This window comes from Crocodylus siamensis, chromosome 14 (genome assembly GCF_052110815.1).
Source record: "Crocodylus siamensis isolate JL-2025a chromosome 14, ASM5211081v1, whole genome shotgun sequence".
Taxonomy (NCBI): domain Eukaryota; kingdom Metazoa; phylum Chordata; order Crocodylia; family Crocodylidae; genus Crocodylus; species Crocodylus siamensis.
Window position 1 is genome coordinate 23,462,437 of NC_143408.1, and position 17,900 is coordinate 23,480,336.

At 50.1% G+C, this 17,900-nt stretch overlaps 2 protein-coding genes across 3 annotated transcripts in view; one reads left to right on the forward strand and one right to left on the reverse strand.

The window, feature by feature from the left end:
• LOC149853466 (uncharacterized) overlaps positions 1-13,695 on the forward strand; it is a 29,904-nt gene extending 16,209 nt beyond the window's left edge. Inside the window, exons 7-9 of the mRNA XM_090027007.1 lie at positions 705-817; positions 2,341-2,430; positions 13,035-13,695. Coding sequence (XP_089883133.1) covers positions 705-817; positions 2,341-2,430; positions 13,035-13,079 — 248 coding nt within the window. The 3' untranslated portion in view covers positions 13,080-13,695. The remainder of the gene's footprint in view (positions 1-704; positions 818-2,340; positions 2,431-13,034) is intronic.
• LOC149853467 (tubulin-specific chaperone cofactor E-like protein) overlaps positions 10,031-17,900 on the reverse strand; it is an 84,722-nt gene continuing 76,852 nt past the window's right edge. Inside the window, exons 17-23 of one of the 2 annotated variants that reach the window (XM_090027005.1) lie at positions 16,483-16,685; positions 15,453-15,616; positions 14,549-14,797; positions 13,025-13,187; positions 12,528-12,615; positions 11,530-11,646; positions 10,031-10,502 (exon numbers count right to left, since the gene is read on the reverse strand). In XM_090027005.1, the coding sequence (XP_089883131.1) occupies positions 10,402-10,502; positions 11,530-11,646; positions 12,528-12,615; positions 13,025-13,187; positions 14,549-14,797; positions 15,453-15,616; positions 16,483-16,685 (1,085 nt within the window). In that variant the 3' untranslated portion in view covers positions 10,031-10,401. The remainder of the gene's footprint in view (positions 10,503-11,529; positions 11,647-12,527; positions 12,616-13,024; positions 13,188-14,548; positions 14,798-15,452; positions 15,617-16,482; positions 16,686-17,900) is intronic. The other variant, XM_090027004.1, reaches the window with a different exon arrangement.

A 17,900-nucleotide genomic window follows, 5' to 3' on the forward strand; every position in this document is an offset into this window, starting at 1 on the left:
TGAGAATCAGAGAGTGCAGAGGAAGCATATGGGAGCCATGCCTTTTGCGTTCTCGTCCCCACGCTGATAACTCAGGCAAAACACAAGCACCAAATACTTTGTAATATGCCTCCAGTCCCCCCCCCAGTAACATCCTTTTGCATTACCCCCGTAGCAGCACAGTACAGCACATAAAACATGCGCTAGCGGAGTCCCAGTTGAAGGGCTCAGTCTAGCTGCTGGATTAGAGTCAGTGGAAACCTAACAGACCCTAAAGACCCAAATGGGGACATACAGGTGCAATGCACCATGAGGCAGGGCAGCTTTTTCAGAAGCTGATGTAGCCTCTGTTGACTGTGGTTCGTCTCATCACGGGGATGCCCACGACCGAACTGTGCAGCGGTCTTGAGAAACTTAAGTGGGCAGACACGCTGTGCCCTACAGCAGGGGAGCCATAAGCTTTGGTTGTAGGCTATGCTGCATTTACTGCAGAAACACCTCTCACACCTCATGCACCTGAACCAATCCTTGCCCCCAGCAGGACTGTTCTGTGCCCGGCTCGCTGCCATCCCTCATGCCAGCTGCTGCCCCTACACAGCTAAGTGTGTACCAAACTAAAAATAACACCGCTGCCGATTTTCCAGGGGGAAGAAAAAGGGGTGGGTCGGGAGGATTTCTCTGCCTGGCTTCTCAAACAGCTTACCTGACTTCTTTTTCCCTCCAAGGCTGGATGTTTGATATTCTCATCAGGCAGTTTTTAAGCATTCAGGAGGTGCAGCAAACTACCTTGGAAAACGTTCCCCTGGGAGATTTCCATCGGAAAGCTTTTACAGAGGTGGTAAGTAGGCTCGTATTTTTAGCCGTTGATAATTTTTGCTCTCTTGTCCCTGTACAGCAGGGACAGGAATCCAAGAAAAGGAAAAAAAAAGATCCCCCCACATGCTCTGGCAGAAGCCGGGTAGCTGCATGGCTAATTAAGGCAGAAGGGTCGGATGTAACAGCAAGGGATTATTTAGAGCGGCACTTGTGATGATTACATGTTTTCTGCTAATCATGGCCCGCACTCCCTTCCATATTAAAATAGGTCAGTATTAAATACTCCGAGTTCTTTTTAACCCTTCAGATGCAAGGGGCATGGCTGCGGGCATCTCTCTCCCACCTTTGGGCCACCGCTGGCAGCACCCGTGGGGAGGCCTGAGGCCCTGAGGGCACTTCAGGCTTGCCTACTGCATCTCCATGCCTACTCCGGTGTGTCCAAGCTGGGAAATGAGGCAAGGTACCTGCCCCACAGCCCATGTCCAACGGCTGTGCTGGATGGCACCCACTCAGCTGCCCTGGCACCGGTACCGTGCCTCGTTTCCCAGCTTGGACACACCGGAGTAGGCATGGAGATGGTGAAGACAAGCCTGATGTGCCCTCAGCGCCTCCCCACAGACCCCTTCTCTACTAGCTCTCCAAAAGGCTGCAGCTCATCCCTTTCTCCTCCTGAGGCAGATATGGTGCATATTTTGCCATGGAGGGGTCTTTTCTCCAGGATACTAAGCACTTCACATTGCAGCTTCTCTGCATAGGCAAAGGCTTCACCGCACTTTCCCTCCCGGTAGGTGTTTGGCCAGTTGCCACCTCGGTGGGATTATAGCGGCGAGGACTGCGGCTCGATTGGTGCTCAGACCTTAATCCTCCATCCGTCCTACAGGCAGGCGATGCATTTGCTTGCAGGAGCTTGCTGGAGATCAGATGGAGTTTGGTTCTTCAGTTCTTTCCTCCTGCAAGTCTTTGGACTTTTGGTAGATCAGATGGATCAGACGGACTTGATCTACAGACCGCACTCTGTAGATCAGATGGCATTTTACGGCCAAGGGGCCACATGCAATTTGAGTTCCTTCAGGATGAAAGGCTTGAGCCTGTAAAAAAAAAAAACAAAAAACCCCCCCAAAACAAAAGACAAATGGTTTTATTGGCAGCAACCACTAGATGGCAATAGATTAGCAATTTTTAATTTAACAGCTCCAGCGAAAAAATCCTAACAATTGGCAGATTTTCCGTGTCCAAAGGTTTCAGCTTCGCTGGACTGTCGCTGTCTCTAATCTGAGGGGATATTGCTTTGTCTTAAATTACTTAAGAGGTAAAGGCTGCTTCTGTTAAAATCTGAAATTACATCTATAGTTTGTCTCTTATCTCTGCTCATTACAGATCTTCTCTGTACAGCATATCCCATCTCCCTTGCTTAGCGCTGCTTGATAAAATGTATTACTTTAAAAAAACAACAACAACCTACCATAAAGTCCCTTACCTGCTTCCAAATCAGCTTTGCCTCAATATTTCTTTCACAGGACACTTGGGATTCCCTTTGTGTTTCAGGCTTTAGACGTTATCTTGACCGAACTGAACAAACTGGAGGAGGAAGACATGGAAGATCTACTCCGCTATGAAAGAGGAGTCACGGCAGAGGTGTGAATGTCTTTCAATGCTAAAAAGCTAATGCAAGACTGTAAGCAGGTTGTGAGCTATTTGCGAGCAAGATGCATTAGCAGAGTATGTGCATAACCGAGCTGGGTCCTGCTTTAATAATTGCTAAGTATTAGCATAGACCAGGAGTCTCAGCCAGCAAGATCCTTTTAGGGGTGCTGCTCCTTGTTAGCACGGCTAGGTGAGCGGGCATGTAGACAACCCCCAGATCAGCCCAGATATTTCAAATAGGAGTCTGTAGTATCAAAAACATTTTGGCCTGCTGTGAGCTTCCTGAGTTCTTTGCACTGGCCAAATTTCTCCTTTATGTTTCCAGTCAAAAAATGAGTGAAAACTAAGAGCTGGCATCTTTGCGGGGAGGTGAGAGGAGGGCCTTGAGTCTAACGAGGGAGTGCCTTAAATCGGAGATAGATGAGAAGTTAACCAGCAGTGGGACATACCGCCCATTACACGGTAACGTCTGGAGTGAGATGCATTGGGTCTCTTCGTGCCCAGGAGAGACTCCCTGAGCCCTTCAGCGGTTCTCGTCTGGGCTTCTGCCCTTCCTTGAGACACCCTCTGCTGTGTTACCTTACCTATAAATCCCTTTTTTGATTGCTGCTTTCCTCACCTTCTCTTCAGGCATCCTTTCCAACACATCCACATCCCCACCCTGCCCATATCCAAGGATTTGCAGCAACGGTAGGGAAGGTCCTGGTACACCGCCATCATCCTCCCTTTCCAGAGCTCTCCGCTACATCTTTTCCAGCACCCTTTGCTTCCAGCCCTGAAATAAGCCTGGTACGGTCTGCAAGAGTCGAAGGCTGCACTTCACTTAGGCTGCTTTGTTACATCTTGTGGCATCTCTCTAGTGAAAAATAGCGGGATGTCTCATTGGCGTTTCATGTGCTATCACAGACTTTGTGCCACAGCTGCTGTCACAAGTGACCCCCACCCCTGGTCTTTGAGGACGAGAGCGGTCTCCAGCTCCAGGCGAGGTGTAGCATGCCAGTCGCTGTCCAGGTGGACCAGCTACATTGGCAGGAGCTCCCATCTCCCTGCTTGCCAATGGAAAAGTTTATTCACCTTGCCGCTGGGCCTAGGTGATAGGGACAGGCAAGGTTTTACCAGGAATAATGACCAGAATCAGTATTACATTTTTCATTTACTCACCACCGGGGGTAGCCTTGCTGCTTGCCATGAATTGCCCCCAGCATAGCATAGCAATTAGACACAGTAGAGTCAGCCAGAAGGATTTGAACACCAGCAGTCTGATTATTCGGTCCCTACCCCCAGATAACAGTGCCTCCTCCTGGGGCGACGGGGGGGCAGGGCAGTCTGGTGCTGCCATTGCTGAGGCCTTTTCTGCATTGCTTCATCCCTCTCCACGTGCCACTTTCTGGCTAGAAAACTGGACCCAGTTCAGATCCCCACCACTTCCCCACTTCATTTCTCCATGCCTGAATAATCCCCTGCTCCACTTCACCTGACCATTCCCACCTTGGCTTCTCTTAGGACCTGGACCCTCAACTGTACTTTGGCATATCCTATCCTGAGCCATGTGTTGGGCTTCCTTCAGTGGGCCGTTGGCTCAACCTCGTTCCCTGGTTTCCAGTCTTTGAGCGCCTCTCTTTGGTGCTTTTAGCTTCCTTTAGCCCTCCTGCACCCTTTTCTTAGGGCCTACTCTGTCCTTTCAGGCCGCAGTCCCATTGGCTTCTTGCCCATCCATCCACGTGCCTGCCTGTTTTAATGTTTTTTCTGGCCAAGAAACCATCAGGTGGGCTGGACTGATTCCCTCTTCCGGGAGTGATGTTCCCTTACTTTGCTTGGGGGGCAGAGGTGCAGGGGGCGGCTGGGGCAGCGTGTTTCCCCTACTTCTAGGAGGCAGCAGGATTCTCTTTAAAAGACAATACTGGCCATTCAGCCTCTCTCCTCCTGTCTTTGGCTAAGCTCTGCGCACCATCACAAAGCAAGAGGGTGCAGTTTTTGCAGTCTGGCTGCTCCATTTCTTTTTTCCCTCAGGACCTGCACTGCACAAGTGAGACGACTGCTGCTCAGCTCATAAACAGTTTGCATTTGCATTAAAAAGGTGCAGTAGCTATGATTCAAGGTACCTGCTTGAGGTTTTGGGGGCCATCTGCTAGAAATGGTGTTTGCAATTAAACAAAAGGGCTGCCACAGTGGCGTCTGCTTGGGCAGGAGGGAGTTAAACTGTTTTGTTCCTTAGAAACAGTAGCAGCAACACACACAAAAAAAGCACACGTGTGCAGACACACTCACACACACACACACACCATGCACAATTTTTAAGCAAAACCCATGAACTACTTGGAATGAGAGCCAGGAGTCAGGGATACGGCTCTTCTAGAGGTTCTCAATGATAAAGCATATGCAGAAAGTCTCCTGTGGTCGGGAGCACTAGAAGAAATGATGCAGAGATAGGTTTGCTTTTACATCACATCTAAACACTGTGTGCTGTACAAAATACACTACGCTGTACTGCTGGCAGGAACCTGCTACCCCACCTAACCCCTACACACACACATCCTACCGGCGGGGTTGTAGGAAAATCCATTTGTTCATGCGCACTGTATTAGGGCCATTGGACAAAAAACCCTCTGTTGCAAGAAGGGGATTCATTTTCTTCCTTTGCTTCCAGCCGTTCAAAGCAGGCCTGTCCCTTTATTATTCTGCTGTTTTATACATCAGCCAGACTTCAGCATGCAAAATTAAACCATCGCTGCCAGAAAAAAGCTGTATTAGTCAGACCAGACTAGCTACTGCTCCCCAGTGAGAGCACATCAAAGGAGCACGCGTGCAGCAAAGAAAGGCACGCTGAATATTGCATGGCGATTCCGTCATCCCATTTTGGGCTTTTCAACACTTCAGTGAGGTATTTCGTCCTCCCAGATTTGTCAACATGTTAGGGAAATGGTTTCTGGCATGTAACACAAATAGCTGCTGTTTCCCTGGATGGCACTGCGATGCAAAAAGGAAAATACAGAAGAGCTATTTCAGTGATCTGCCCTAAACGACTTTGGTGTGTGTTGTCTTTGCTAACAGTAATTTGGTTTGGGAGCGCCTCACTGGAAACTTTCTTCCTCTGAGGCATTTGTCATCATTCCCTCCACAAGGCAGCACTAAAAATACAAGGAGACAGATTCTGCTTTGCGCCGCATGGGAAGCTCAAAGCAGATGAAATCCAGGCTGGCAAGATAGAGAGCTGCCTGGCTTAGGAGGGGCTAGACAGCACTGTGCCCTCCAGACAGCCGCACCTAGCAGAGCGGGTTGTTTTAAGCCCGGCAGCCCTGAGGTTTTGCTAAGTTGCACCAGGATTTTCACATTCTCCAGTTAAGGGCAGTCTTGAGAGGGGTGCCAAGCCTATTGAACAGCACAGCTGCTTTTAATGACTTAGTCTGTGATATTGTTCCGCAGAGGGGCTCAAAGCAGTGAGCTGGGGGAAACTGAGCCAGTGAGATTAGGTGACTTGAGTAAGTCCCTGCTGCACATCAGTGGCAGAGCCAGAAGGGTGGAGAAAACCAGTGTCCTCATAATCAGTCCTTTGCTCCCACCTCTGGACAGCATTGCCTCCTATGATGCCAGGAATGCCAGAACCCTATGAAATATGCTGGAAATAGAGATCATTTCTGCCTGCTTCAACTCTGGTGAGTTTCTCTTTGAAAGCATTACTAACAGCAAGGGAGGCTATTCTAGTTACTGCATGTCAGGAAATGCACAAGGGTTGCAAGTGCATCTGATCTGCATGGAGCACATTATGCTGCATTAATATGTTCTGAAGGCCAGAAGGTATCATTCTGGTCTCACTTCCTGCACAGAGCATCTCGCCAAGTGATTTTACACTGAGCCCTACAGCTCAAGGCTGAATTAGTGCCCATCTTGCGGAAAAGCATTGAAAACCTTCAGTTAAAGATTCCGCCTGATGGGAAAATCTCCCACCTCCCCTGGCAATCTGTTCCACTGTTTAATTAGTTTCGGTGTTGAAAATGTGCATCTTATTTCCAGCTTAATGTTCTTTGACTTGGAATTAAAGAACATTAGCCCCCATTCTCACTTCGATTCATGCATGCTGGTCTCCCCACCTTTAATGAGGAATGAGCGTTCGGCATACCCGGGAAATGTGAACACAAAGTTTATTAAAGAATAACACATGTTTAAATTATTTGGCTGATTCGTATAATAAAAAGGAAGGGGGGGGGAAGAGTTCACCAAGATTTGAATGAGGAGAAACAAAACAAAACAGACAACACAAACCCGATGGTCAAAAAGCTGCCTTGTGAATATAAAACTATTGTCATTTGCAGACATCACATGAATATCATTAGAGGAAACAGCAGCTTGGGTTGTAAAAAAAAACCCCAAAAACTCGGAGATTTCAGAGTGTGTCAAACCTTTCAATCATCTCAGCAGTAAATTGCATTGGAGACAATTCACTCCTCTTGGTAGACACGTTGCTACAATGGAATTTAATGGCTGTTTTGCAAGCCAGCGAGCGACATGGGCACAAGCTGAGAGACGTTGTTACATGTGCTTGGTTCTGATCAATTATATTTATTATTGATGGGGTGCCATAGCTATACAGGCCATTTTCCAGTAGGGAAAAAAATACACATGGTTAGGAAGAGAAGAAAAAAATCCCTGCTGTGATCAGCATATGATCTAAAGACAAGGTTGGGAAGACAGTGATTAAACTGAGCAGGAGGCAGTGGAATTATATGGGGCCATTAACAAACTTAGGGGCTGAAGTGCAGGATGGATGGAGCCAAAAGACAGGCAGGAAAAGGACTGAATGTTAATTAAAAGGCTGTTTCAAGTCTAGGGGATGCTTAGGAGTGAAGTTGGGAGTGAACAAAGCAATCGAAAGCTCTTGCTACACTAGAGGCCTGACTGACAAGCGCTAGCAGTTTGATGCGTCTACGCCAGCCCTACTGAGCTGGTGGCAAAAGCCTACCTGGTTTGCCCTGCATATTTTAAGCCACTGCCCTGGATCCCACCAGACTGGGAGATCTCCAAATGCACTGTCGACTGCTTGAACCATTTTAGCTTGTCCACTTCCACGTTAGCACCAAACCAGTCCAGACTGACCTGCTTTAGCCTGGTAAAAGCCCAGCTGTTCCTGCTTATGTGTGAGGGTGCAAAGCATTGTACAGGCAACCTAGGGGTGAAACAGCTTGTTCTAACAGTATTTTGCTGTCCTGTAGATGAGGCTAAAGGCAAGGGACAGGAGAAACACGTGGCTACAATGCAGGGCCTGGTTTGAAGCCTACTGATGTTGAGACAGATTGACACCCACCACAGATTGGCTGGGTTTGCTGCTAGCACAGCCTGTGGTCTTATTCCATGGGCAGTGCAGATGCACATCTGTGTAGGTAGGCAAAGCAATGTGATATACCGGTGTTAGGAGAGGTAGGTTTTGAACCTGTGCCGCTCTAAGTGTTTTATACAGGGCTTTAGCCACTAGGCCACAAGTTGAATGCTTCCTCATGATCTCTCCCGTCCTCCTTCTGAAGTGGTTCCTTTGGGCCGCCAGTGGAAGAGCAATATGCCAGGCAAGGAGAAGCCACACTAGCTAGCGTGCTTGTGGCTTAGTGAGATGGTTGCTATAATAGAAGCCAACGAGCTCTAGTTTAGCCCCTTCCTTTCTGTTTGGTTCTTACCAATTACCTGCAGAGTGCAGTGGCTCAGTTTTAGTAGGATGGAGAGAACAGCATCTTTCAGTCTACTCTATAGCCCAGTGGTTAAAGCACCTTGTTAGTAGAGCAGAGAAGAATAAGTTCAAATAGCCTGCGGCACAGGGTGCAACATGGCTAGAGTACGGGGCCTACTTTGAAGCCTACTGCAGTCGAGACAGCTTGCCGATGTCTTCAGAGGGCAGAAGTGCGCTGAGCGGGCTGTGGAGGGGAGAGAGGGGCTGGGGTTGTTTCTGGGTGATTGAGTTTTTGCTATGTCAGAGGTGTGAAGGGCGTGATGCCGAGGGCATGTCAGGGGTGTGCTGGAGACAAGCCGGGTGTGTAGCGTGTTTGTGGGTGAGCCAGATCTGGCCAGCAGGAGAGGGAGGGCATGTCAGGGCCGGGGTTGTTGGGGGGGGGGGGGGGTGCTGTCAGTATGTTTGTGAGCAATCTAGTTGTTGGGGCGGTTTGGGGGTGTGCCGGGGCGTTTCTCGGCGCGCTGGATTTTCGCCAGGGGTGTGCCAGAGGCGTGGCGGGGGCGTGTCAGGGGCATGCCGGGGGCGGTTTGGGGGTGTGCCGGGGCGTTTCTCGGCGCGCTGGATTTTCGCCGGGGGTGTGCCAGAGGCGTGGCGGGGGCATGCCGGGGGCGTGCCGGGGCGTTTCTCAGCGCGCTGGATTTTCGCCGGGGGTGTGCCAGAGGCGTGGCGGGGGCGTGTCAGGGGCATGCCGGGGGCGTGGCGGGGGCGTTTCTCGGCATGCTGGATTTTCGCCGGGGGTGTGCCAGAGGCGTGACGGGGGCGTGTCAGGGGCATGCCGGGGGCGTGGCGGGGCGTTTCTCGGCGCGCTGGATTTTCAGCGGGGGCGTGCCAGAGGCGTGACGGGGGGTGTGCCAGGGGCATGCCGGGGGGCGTGTCGGGGGTGTGCCTGGGCGTTTCTCGGCGCACCGGATTTTCGCCGGGGGCGTGCCAGAGGCGTGGCGGGGGCGTGTCAGGGGCATGCCGGGGGTGTGCCTGGGCGTTTCTCGGCGCACCGGATTTTCGCCGGGGGCGTGCCAGAGGCGTGGCGGGGGGCGTGTCAGGGGCATGCCGGGGGCGTGGCGGGGGCGTGGGGGGCGTTTCTCAGCGTGCTGGATTTTCGCCGGGGGTGTGCCAGAGGCGTGGCGGGGGCGTGTCAGGGGCATGCCGGGGGTGTGGCGGGGGCGTGCCGGGGCATTTCTCGGCGCACCGGATTTTCGCCGGGGGTGTGCCAGAGGCGTGGCGGGGGGCGTGTCAGGGGCATGCCGGGGGCGTGCCGGGGCGTTTCTCAGCGCGCTGGATTTTCGCCGGGGGTGTGCCAGAGGCGTGGCGGGGGCGTGTCAGGGGCATGCCGGGGGCGTGCCAGGGCGTTTCTCGGCGCGCTGGATTTTCGCCGGGGGTGTGCCAGAGGCGTGGCGGGGGCGTGTCAGGGGCATGCCGGGGGCGTGGCGGGGGCGTGCCGGGGCGCTTCTCGGCGCGCTGGATTTTCGCCGGGGGTGTGCCAGAGGCGTGGCGGGGGCGTGTCAGGGTCGTGCCGGGGGCGCTTCTCAGCGCGCTGGATTTTCGCCGGGGGTGTGCCAGAGGCGTGGCGGGGGCGTGTCAGGGGCATGCCGGGGGCGTTGCGGGGGTGTGCTGGGGCGTTTCTCGGCACGCTGGATTTTCGCCGGGGGTGTGCCAGAGGCGTGGCGGGGGCGTGTCAGGGGCATGCCGGGGGCGTGGCGACGGCGTTTCTCAGCGTGCTGGATTTTCACCGGGGTGGGGGGTGTTGTTGTTCACTGTGGTTGTGGGTGAGTTTGTCGGCGGGGCGGGGGGCATGCCATCATGTTTCTGGGCAAGGTCATTTTTTTGCAGGGGGGGGGCATGTCAGCAGTGTGTTGGGGGAACATCGGGGGTGCAGGGGTGTCAGCGTGCTTGTCTACAACAGGGAAAAGGAGAAGCGGAGGGCTACTGGTGCATGGTGGCAGTGGTGAGGTTGTTTGGGAAGAGAAGCCAGTGCCGGCTTGGTCAAATCTTGGTCAAATGTGGCACGTGCACAAACTTGTGTTGTGGCTTCATTTCAGGTGAGCGTCTGGGTCCTGTAATTCCCCATCGTGGCTGCTATTGCCTCCAGCACAAAAAAATAGGTTTTAACAGGCAACCGGCTTCAGCACTGCAATGGTTAAAAGCTTTTGTTGTTGTTCATGTACAGGCTGAGAGTTAGGGGGACATGCTTTTATCCTACAGGGATTTAGAGTAAGTAAATTACAGTACTTTAAATAGAAGCCTTGAATTAATTATGAGGTCGGGTCTGATTTATAGACAAAACGCCATAATGATAGCTGGGTTATGACGAGAAGAATTAGCCAGGCTTGAGGTTCAGTGGAAGAGCTGGAGGCTAGAACGACAGACAGACAGAGGACAACGCTGAAAAATCATAAGCCCACAGTTCAAAAGAAGCAAAGGCTGGATTATTTAACAGAGCTGCAAATTGGGGAAGAGCCAGCGCCTGTGGTCAGTAGGCCTGGCTGGAGGGTAACTACAGTTCCCATCTACTAGAATCCCTCATCCAACAAGTTGCCTGCCACCCTCCCTCAGCCAGGTGTTAAAAGGGAGATGACTGACACATGGAAATGCTTTCAAACTGTTGGGCCCCAGCTAAAGCCTCCAAGGACCTGATTTCTTACAGGTGCTGGGCCTCTGAGAGCCCATCAACTTCAGAGCAAGAACTGGGGTGCTCAGCGCTGCTGGCTTTGCACCTAACTGAAGCACCAAGGGGCAGGGCCCTGTGTCACTGCACACACCCACGTGCCCCTTCCCCAGCCATGGTCCTGTTCCATGTGCAGTGCAGATGCGCAGTGGTAGGTAGCAAAACGAGACGATGAACAGGTGTCAGAGGAGGCTGGTTTTAAACCTGAGCCTCTCTGACTGTCTTATAGGCCACAAGTTAAACACTCCTCAGTAACCTCTCCAGTCCTCCTTCTGAAGTGGACCCCTGGGCGGCCAGTTAATGCCAGGCTAGGAGAAGCCACACCAACTAGCACGTGTGGCTTAGTGAGCATTTAACTACTGTAATAGGAAGCAGCAATTTATGAGTTCTAGTTTAGCCCCTAACTTTCCCATCCACTTGTACTTATTAACTGCAGGATGCAGTGGCTCAGCTTTAAGAGGTGGGATGGAGAGAACATCTTCCTCCTATCTACCTTGTAGCCCAGTGGTTAGCGCAGTATGCTAACAACTCATAGAGGCATAAATTCAGGCCCCCTTTGGCTCAAGATAGCCTAACCACGAGGATATTGGCTAAAACATAGGAAGCTCATTCTCCACCTTTTCATGGGGATTGAGTTTTTAGCTATAGGGCAAGCCATGGATGTGGTTGCACCCTTGACCACGGCCACTCCCCCAGTGCCCCTCTGCATAATCACCTCTGCAGCTCTTGCCATCTTCTTGCAATGTTCCTGTTACACAGCTACATAGGGGCCCATCCACCCTGCTCGTGCAGATCTGCTCACAGCCTCCGTTATCTTCACACCAGTCTAACCCTGAAACAGAAGGAAGCAGTCAAGAGCGAGTAGGCCCCTGTGGGAGAAAACCCTTCCAAACTCCATCAGAAACATATGGAAAAGGACAGCAGAGCGCTTCATCTCTTGAAAGGACCATTTTACCTCCTGGAAGCCCTGCTCGCTGCATGGATTTAGACAACTCCTGGCTGTGCATTTTTCAGGATCTGCTACTAAAAGCACTGATAAGGCTCTGCTCCCTGTCTCACAAACAACTGAGCAACCAGTGCAATCCCTGCTAGCCATGGGCCAGGTAAACACCTCCAAATCACTGCATGAAGATCAGCTTCCTGCCAGCAGGTGATGGGGCAGTGGAGATGAGTAGAGGCAAGAGAATGGGGAACTAAGAAGAGGTCTAATGAAAATGAGCTCTGAGCTTTTAGCACCCGCTGAAAATTACCACCATGTGGGCAGCAAGTGCTCAGTGCTTCCAGCAATGAGGATGTTAATGCCTCCAGCTGGACTCCCAAGCCCTGAACTGCCCAGAAAATGCTACTGAGCTGCCATTAAACATTTAAACCAGAGCAGCAGATGCTTTAGATATAGGTAGGATAACAGGGAGAATGGGTGGACACAAAAGATGGAAAAAGCATCTCTTGAGAACTATGAAAAGGAGAGGAAGCGGCTCCCTACAAAGCAATACAGGGGCAGAGAAAGCTAGTGTTAAGAACCAGAAAGTAAAACTGAGGCAGACTAGAGTGAAACCAATCAGTTGCTTTCCCACGTGCTCCGATCACACACAAAGCAGACCACAGAAATGGTGAAAACAGACGTGTTCAAGATGAGCATGTTGTTCGACAGGCTCGCAGAAGCCGAGAGGGGGTAAGGTTCTCCTCCACGTCTCTAACCCCGCGCAGACTTACGCTTTCTCCGGATGGGCCCCACTGAGATGATCTGCTCCTTGGGCTCTTTGGTAAAATCAGCAGCACTCCTGGAACTCTGAGGGCAGTTCTGAACGCACGGAAAAGGCAAGAAACGGTTATTGCAAAGGGGCCGCGGGTACCAAGGGCCTGTCTTGGATCTGCTCGAACACTGCATTCAATCCTGCTCCCGCTGAGCTCACTTGCAGCACTCCCACTGAACGAGTGGTTTGTGATTAGCACCATGAAAGATAAATTCAGCCCTTTCCCCAGCGTTCTTGCTTCTGCTGGTTACAAAAGGGGGGCAGCATTTTGGGAGGCCGTTCAGCATCCTTCTACTGGGGTAGCCCTGGCACTGTGGAGTAGTGGGGAGAAACAGTGATAAGCCCTTGTAATAAGCCCCGTGGAACAGAACGGGTTTGCTGCCACGTTGCAATGGAAGATTGTGTGCACGGACACTGCTGTGGGCAAAGGAGCAGGCTAAGCCCACACCTACTTACTATTTTGCAGGAGTATTTTTCTGAGTCACAGAGCGAGACAGCACAGTGGAGATGAACTTCATCATAGTCCCCAATGAACTTGAAGACGGTGACGTGGAAACGGCAGGTCAGAGACACCCCGTTTTCCTCAATCCCAATGGTGTTATCCTTAATATTTTGGCAACTAGGAGGAAATGCAGAGGCTCAGCAGGGTCCAGACACAGGTGTGAGCTTTTATCCATCCTGCGGAGTTTGTGGTTACATCTATATAGACTAAATAATCCTTTGCTCTAGCTGTTCCTTGGTGTTTATATGACAGGAGCATGAACTCCCCCTTATGAACCCTCCTTGGGTGCAGAGTGGCCAGAATCCAAACCCCAGTTTGGCAGCTCGAGTCCATGTCTTATTCCAGCCTTCCCCCCACTTTTGCTGGCTACTGCAGTGATGCAATAAACTGATTCTTATTGATTGTTCTGTCAAGTTGTTAACTTTGAATTAATATCATCGCCCCTTTCATCCAAGGATCTCGGTGTTTACAACACAAATTAATTCTGCTTTGCAACACCCCTGAAGCACTGAGAAGTAATGTGATGTGGCCCAAGGTCACACAAGGAGTCAGAGATGGAACTGGCTATTGAATGAGACACTTTCCAAGCCCTGCCCTTCATCCTGGTGATTAACTTAGATGGAAGCGATGAATTTATATATTCAACTTGAAACATTTGGGACCTGTTCTTTTTTGGGGGGGGGAGGGGGAGAGTTGACCCCTTTTTTCCCCACAGCAGCTCTGTGAGCTCATTTATGAACAACCTTGAACTTTCAAGCCTTCCTACCTTTGAACGACCATTTCTACCTCTGACATGAGGACAATGCCACCCTGTAAAGTACCCAGCTACCCTTGGGTGACAATTGCTATATCAGTGCAAAAAATCCCATTATTATTATTAGCAGCAACAGCTCACAGGGTTGGTGGCAAAAATCTTAAAACCCTGACAGTTCCTTCCCACACTGAATCACCCAGGACCTATCCTCTAACATGGTGCATCTGCTTACTTAGAGGGTAGTATGGACTTCAAAGTCTACATCACTACAGGCAGTGAGAGAAAGCCAAATGCAGCTCCTCTCTGGAGCAGTAGCGCCAGAACACTGACCACGGGACATGGGCTATGCATTGCACTGGGCCCTGCCCTTTTTGCAATTAAACATGTGATGATAATGAGAAATGCTGAGGGTTGACACTGGGCCACCAGTTGAAAATCATCAGAAGCCACAATTCTAGTGATTTTTTTTTGATTTTTTTTTTAGATTATGCACCTCACTGTGACACCCTGGGGATGGCAAGCATGGCTACGGAAGCACAAATCAGTGATTCATCTATGCTGGCACTGCCACACGCTGCTGGGAAGGAAATGACATTCCTAAAGTGCAAAGAGCCAGGTTGTTAGCTGGTGTGAAGGGACCTTGTTGTCCTCAGTGCTTTACACCAGCCAACAAACTTGTGTAGCAAAAGAAAGGCAGAGAAAGGCTTTGTTAGACGCCACCTACCCTCCTTCAATAATGAAGTATCTCAGCTTGTCGTTGCTGTCCCGAGAAGGGGTTGCATAACACTTGTTCAGCGTTAGAATCAGGTGGCTTGAATCTGCTCCAACGACGAAGACCCCCACATATAGCACGTCCCGGGTGGTTAGCACCACTTCACCCTGGCGGTAGGGGTGTTTGTAGGAGGAGTTCTTGTACAAGGCCATCTTGGTTGTGAAGCTGCCTTCTTGGGTTGGGACTGTCAAGTTGATCACACTGAAGGGGGGAAGCAAAGCTCATGAGAAACCAGCAAGGAGAGTAGCATCTGAATACAGGGAAAGGCAGGTGTTCCCAGAGCAGAAAACAGGATCCAGAATACAGCTTGACTGAAATGGCTGAGACTGTCACCAGCCAACAGCATGGTTTGATGGTCTCTGTTCAAGAACTGGCAATGTTGATAGCATTCATTGGCAGTCTTCCAATGGAGGCCAAGGCCTAGATGGGCTGTAGAAATCCCTACAAGTTTTCCCCACATGCTAGGAAAGCTGCCAGGCTATCACCACCCCTGCTTTTCCTATTCTGAGCATTCAGAAATGTTAAAGACCACTGTGATCATCTAGTCTGTCCTCCTTCCCCCAGGAATTTCACTCAGTGATTGTTGCATCAAGCCAATACCTGATTGTTAAGCTAGAACACATTTTTTAGAAGGTGGAAAGAATCCAACCTTTAGTCATGGAGAATCAGCCACATTCCCTGCACAGGCAGTTCCAGAAATGACCTACCCACACTGTAGTGTAACTACTAGCAGGAATTAAGTTACCTCCAAGTTCTCAGGCTAAACAGCGAAGACAGTCTTAGGGGCTCTCGGACCAGCACTAGATCTATGCGCACGCAGACATGCACATACAAAGTAGTCAAAAGCCACTCTTACCTAAGCATTGGCCTCACGACTGAATCCAAAGAAATTTTAATATCCAGCTCATACGCGCATGAGAACTCCACATTGATGGTTCGGTCCCGGGTGATTATGTTTCCAGTGTTGTTTGCACTCTCAATCCAGACAGTATTTTTATACATGATGTGGGTGCCATTGGACTGTGCAGGAGACCAAGAAAAAAAGATGACATTATTTTTCTATTAATGGGTCAATGCAGTCATTACAATCCCACTTCTCTCCCCTGAAAATAGTAGAACAAAGTCACTGTGTATTAAATAATTGCAGACAGATTGTAAACTGCTTGGCAGGCCTGGATAGCTTTTTATTTTACATTTGTGCAGCACCTGATGCAACAGGGCCACGATTCCCTACTGGAGTCTGTGCACAGGGCAGTAGTAATAAAGAGTCAGCTTTCATCCATCCTCTCCAGAAAATAAATTTGAGCACAAAATATACTTTTTAAACTTATAACAGCATCGTTCATCATGGAGGGCCCTCAGGATACCAGTAACCCTCCACTAAAATGCATCCACTTTTGGAATACAAAACAATGGCTGTTTAACAACACACAAGAATGCCACATCTCAGTGGCACTAAAAGGAGATGTAACTAGGCAGAGAACAAGTGCCCAGTCTAGAATTTGCATGGGACACCAGAGGAATCATCCTGTTCTCTCATGCCATGCACACAAAAAAGTCTGGAGCTGCCTTTTACAACACACAGATATAGAGAAAAATACCCCATGCCCTGGAAAGAAAGTGTGTGATCAACCCTTAATATAATTTAATGAGGCACTGAAGCATTATTCAGTCATTGTGACTTCTGAGTTCAAATAATAAACCTGACACTAAAATGACTGCCTGTGTGTTTCTCACACTCATTTCTTTTATGCTCCTGTGTGTTGTTTGGTTCGGTTCCAGGGCGTATGTTTCCACATATCACTCCAGCAACATTTACTTTATAACAATGCACCATTAAATGCTGGCTGCCTTCCCCACTCCTCCACATGCACAGCTCTTCTCACCTGCACAATGTTTCCACAGTTCCCCTTGGTGTTGTTGATCTGGAAGGAGATGAAGTCTTCTCCTTCGATGCCTGGGCAGTGGCGGTCATTAATGCGCACCCCTTCCCTCTCAAAGCCCAGCTGGAAGAGCTTGCACTTTGATATGGAGACCTCCATCTGTGCGGCTTTGCAGGTCACTTCTGCATCAATGATGTCATGGGAGTCTAGGAGAAATAAAAGAGTGGTTTTAAAAAAAGTGCTGAAAAGTCAAGCCTGGCCAACCAGGAGAAGACCCTGTGTGGACATGAGCATTAGGAAGTAGAGAACTGGTAAAAATGACCAGCAAAGGATTTATAAAGGAGAGCACCAGAACACTGGCCACACACCCTCCCAGCTTTGACACATTCAGATCCAGACCTGGAGACCATTGTGCATCTCAGGCCTTCCTCTCTACTGTACCCGGTGGTCCTAGAATTCAGGCCCTTCTGAATTTTAAACCTGGATGCAAAATGAGCCATGAAACCCACAGTTGTTAGGGGAGACAAGAACAGAAGAGGTCAAAGTGCAGAAGGCTGAGCTCCCTTTTGTAGGCTCCATTTGCATCTGCTGTTTTGCACTTCTCACTGAACTGCACATGCAAAGGAGGTGGCTAGAGTACAGGAGCTGAGATTTGGGCCTGCACTTCATGTTGTGGGTGCAGACTGTGCCCACGTGCCCTCAGTTCTTCTGGCATGCCGCTTTTGCATTGGCTGTGTGAGCCTCTGCCTTGAAGGTGCCATGCATTGACACTTCCCATTGCAGCTTGCTGTGGGGTGCTGGCTCAGACAAAGCAACTCAAACGACAAGCTTCAGAGTGAAGAAGGAGATACCATCTCCCCTGCGTACATTGGGGCGAAAGACTTGCCACCAAAGGAAGAGTAACAGCACTTGAGGAGATGACTCCGTGGTCTAAGCGCCAGATGGATTAGTGCTCTGGCACCACAGTGACAGGCAATTTAGAGAAATGATAGTTTAGATGCGATTCTCTAAAAACAGTGGTCCAAATCTTGCCAGGCGTGACTCAGACACGCCATCTTTCCAAGGCAGTTAGACCAACTCCCACAGCATTTGCTAGTCCCTGGATGCTGGGCTCTGGTAGAAACTACTTTTCGTAATGGTAATGAGGTCTTCACCCGGGTCCTCTGCATCTAAATTTGGCTACCACCTGCTACCCAGAGGTGGCTGCCTGTCACTTGTGTCTGTAGAGTGCAAGCACTTTGATATCTTTTATAATGAAAAGGTCTATCTATGTTCAACCAAGTTGCAGATTTTTCATTTATGTTTCAGCTGCTATCATGGGCCAGGACAACTCCTGTTCTCACTTCCCCCTGCCCCTCCTGTCCTGTAGAGTCCTTGCCCCCAAAGAGTTTATAAGCTATGTAATACACTTCGTATTATAG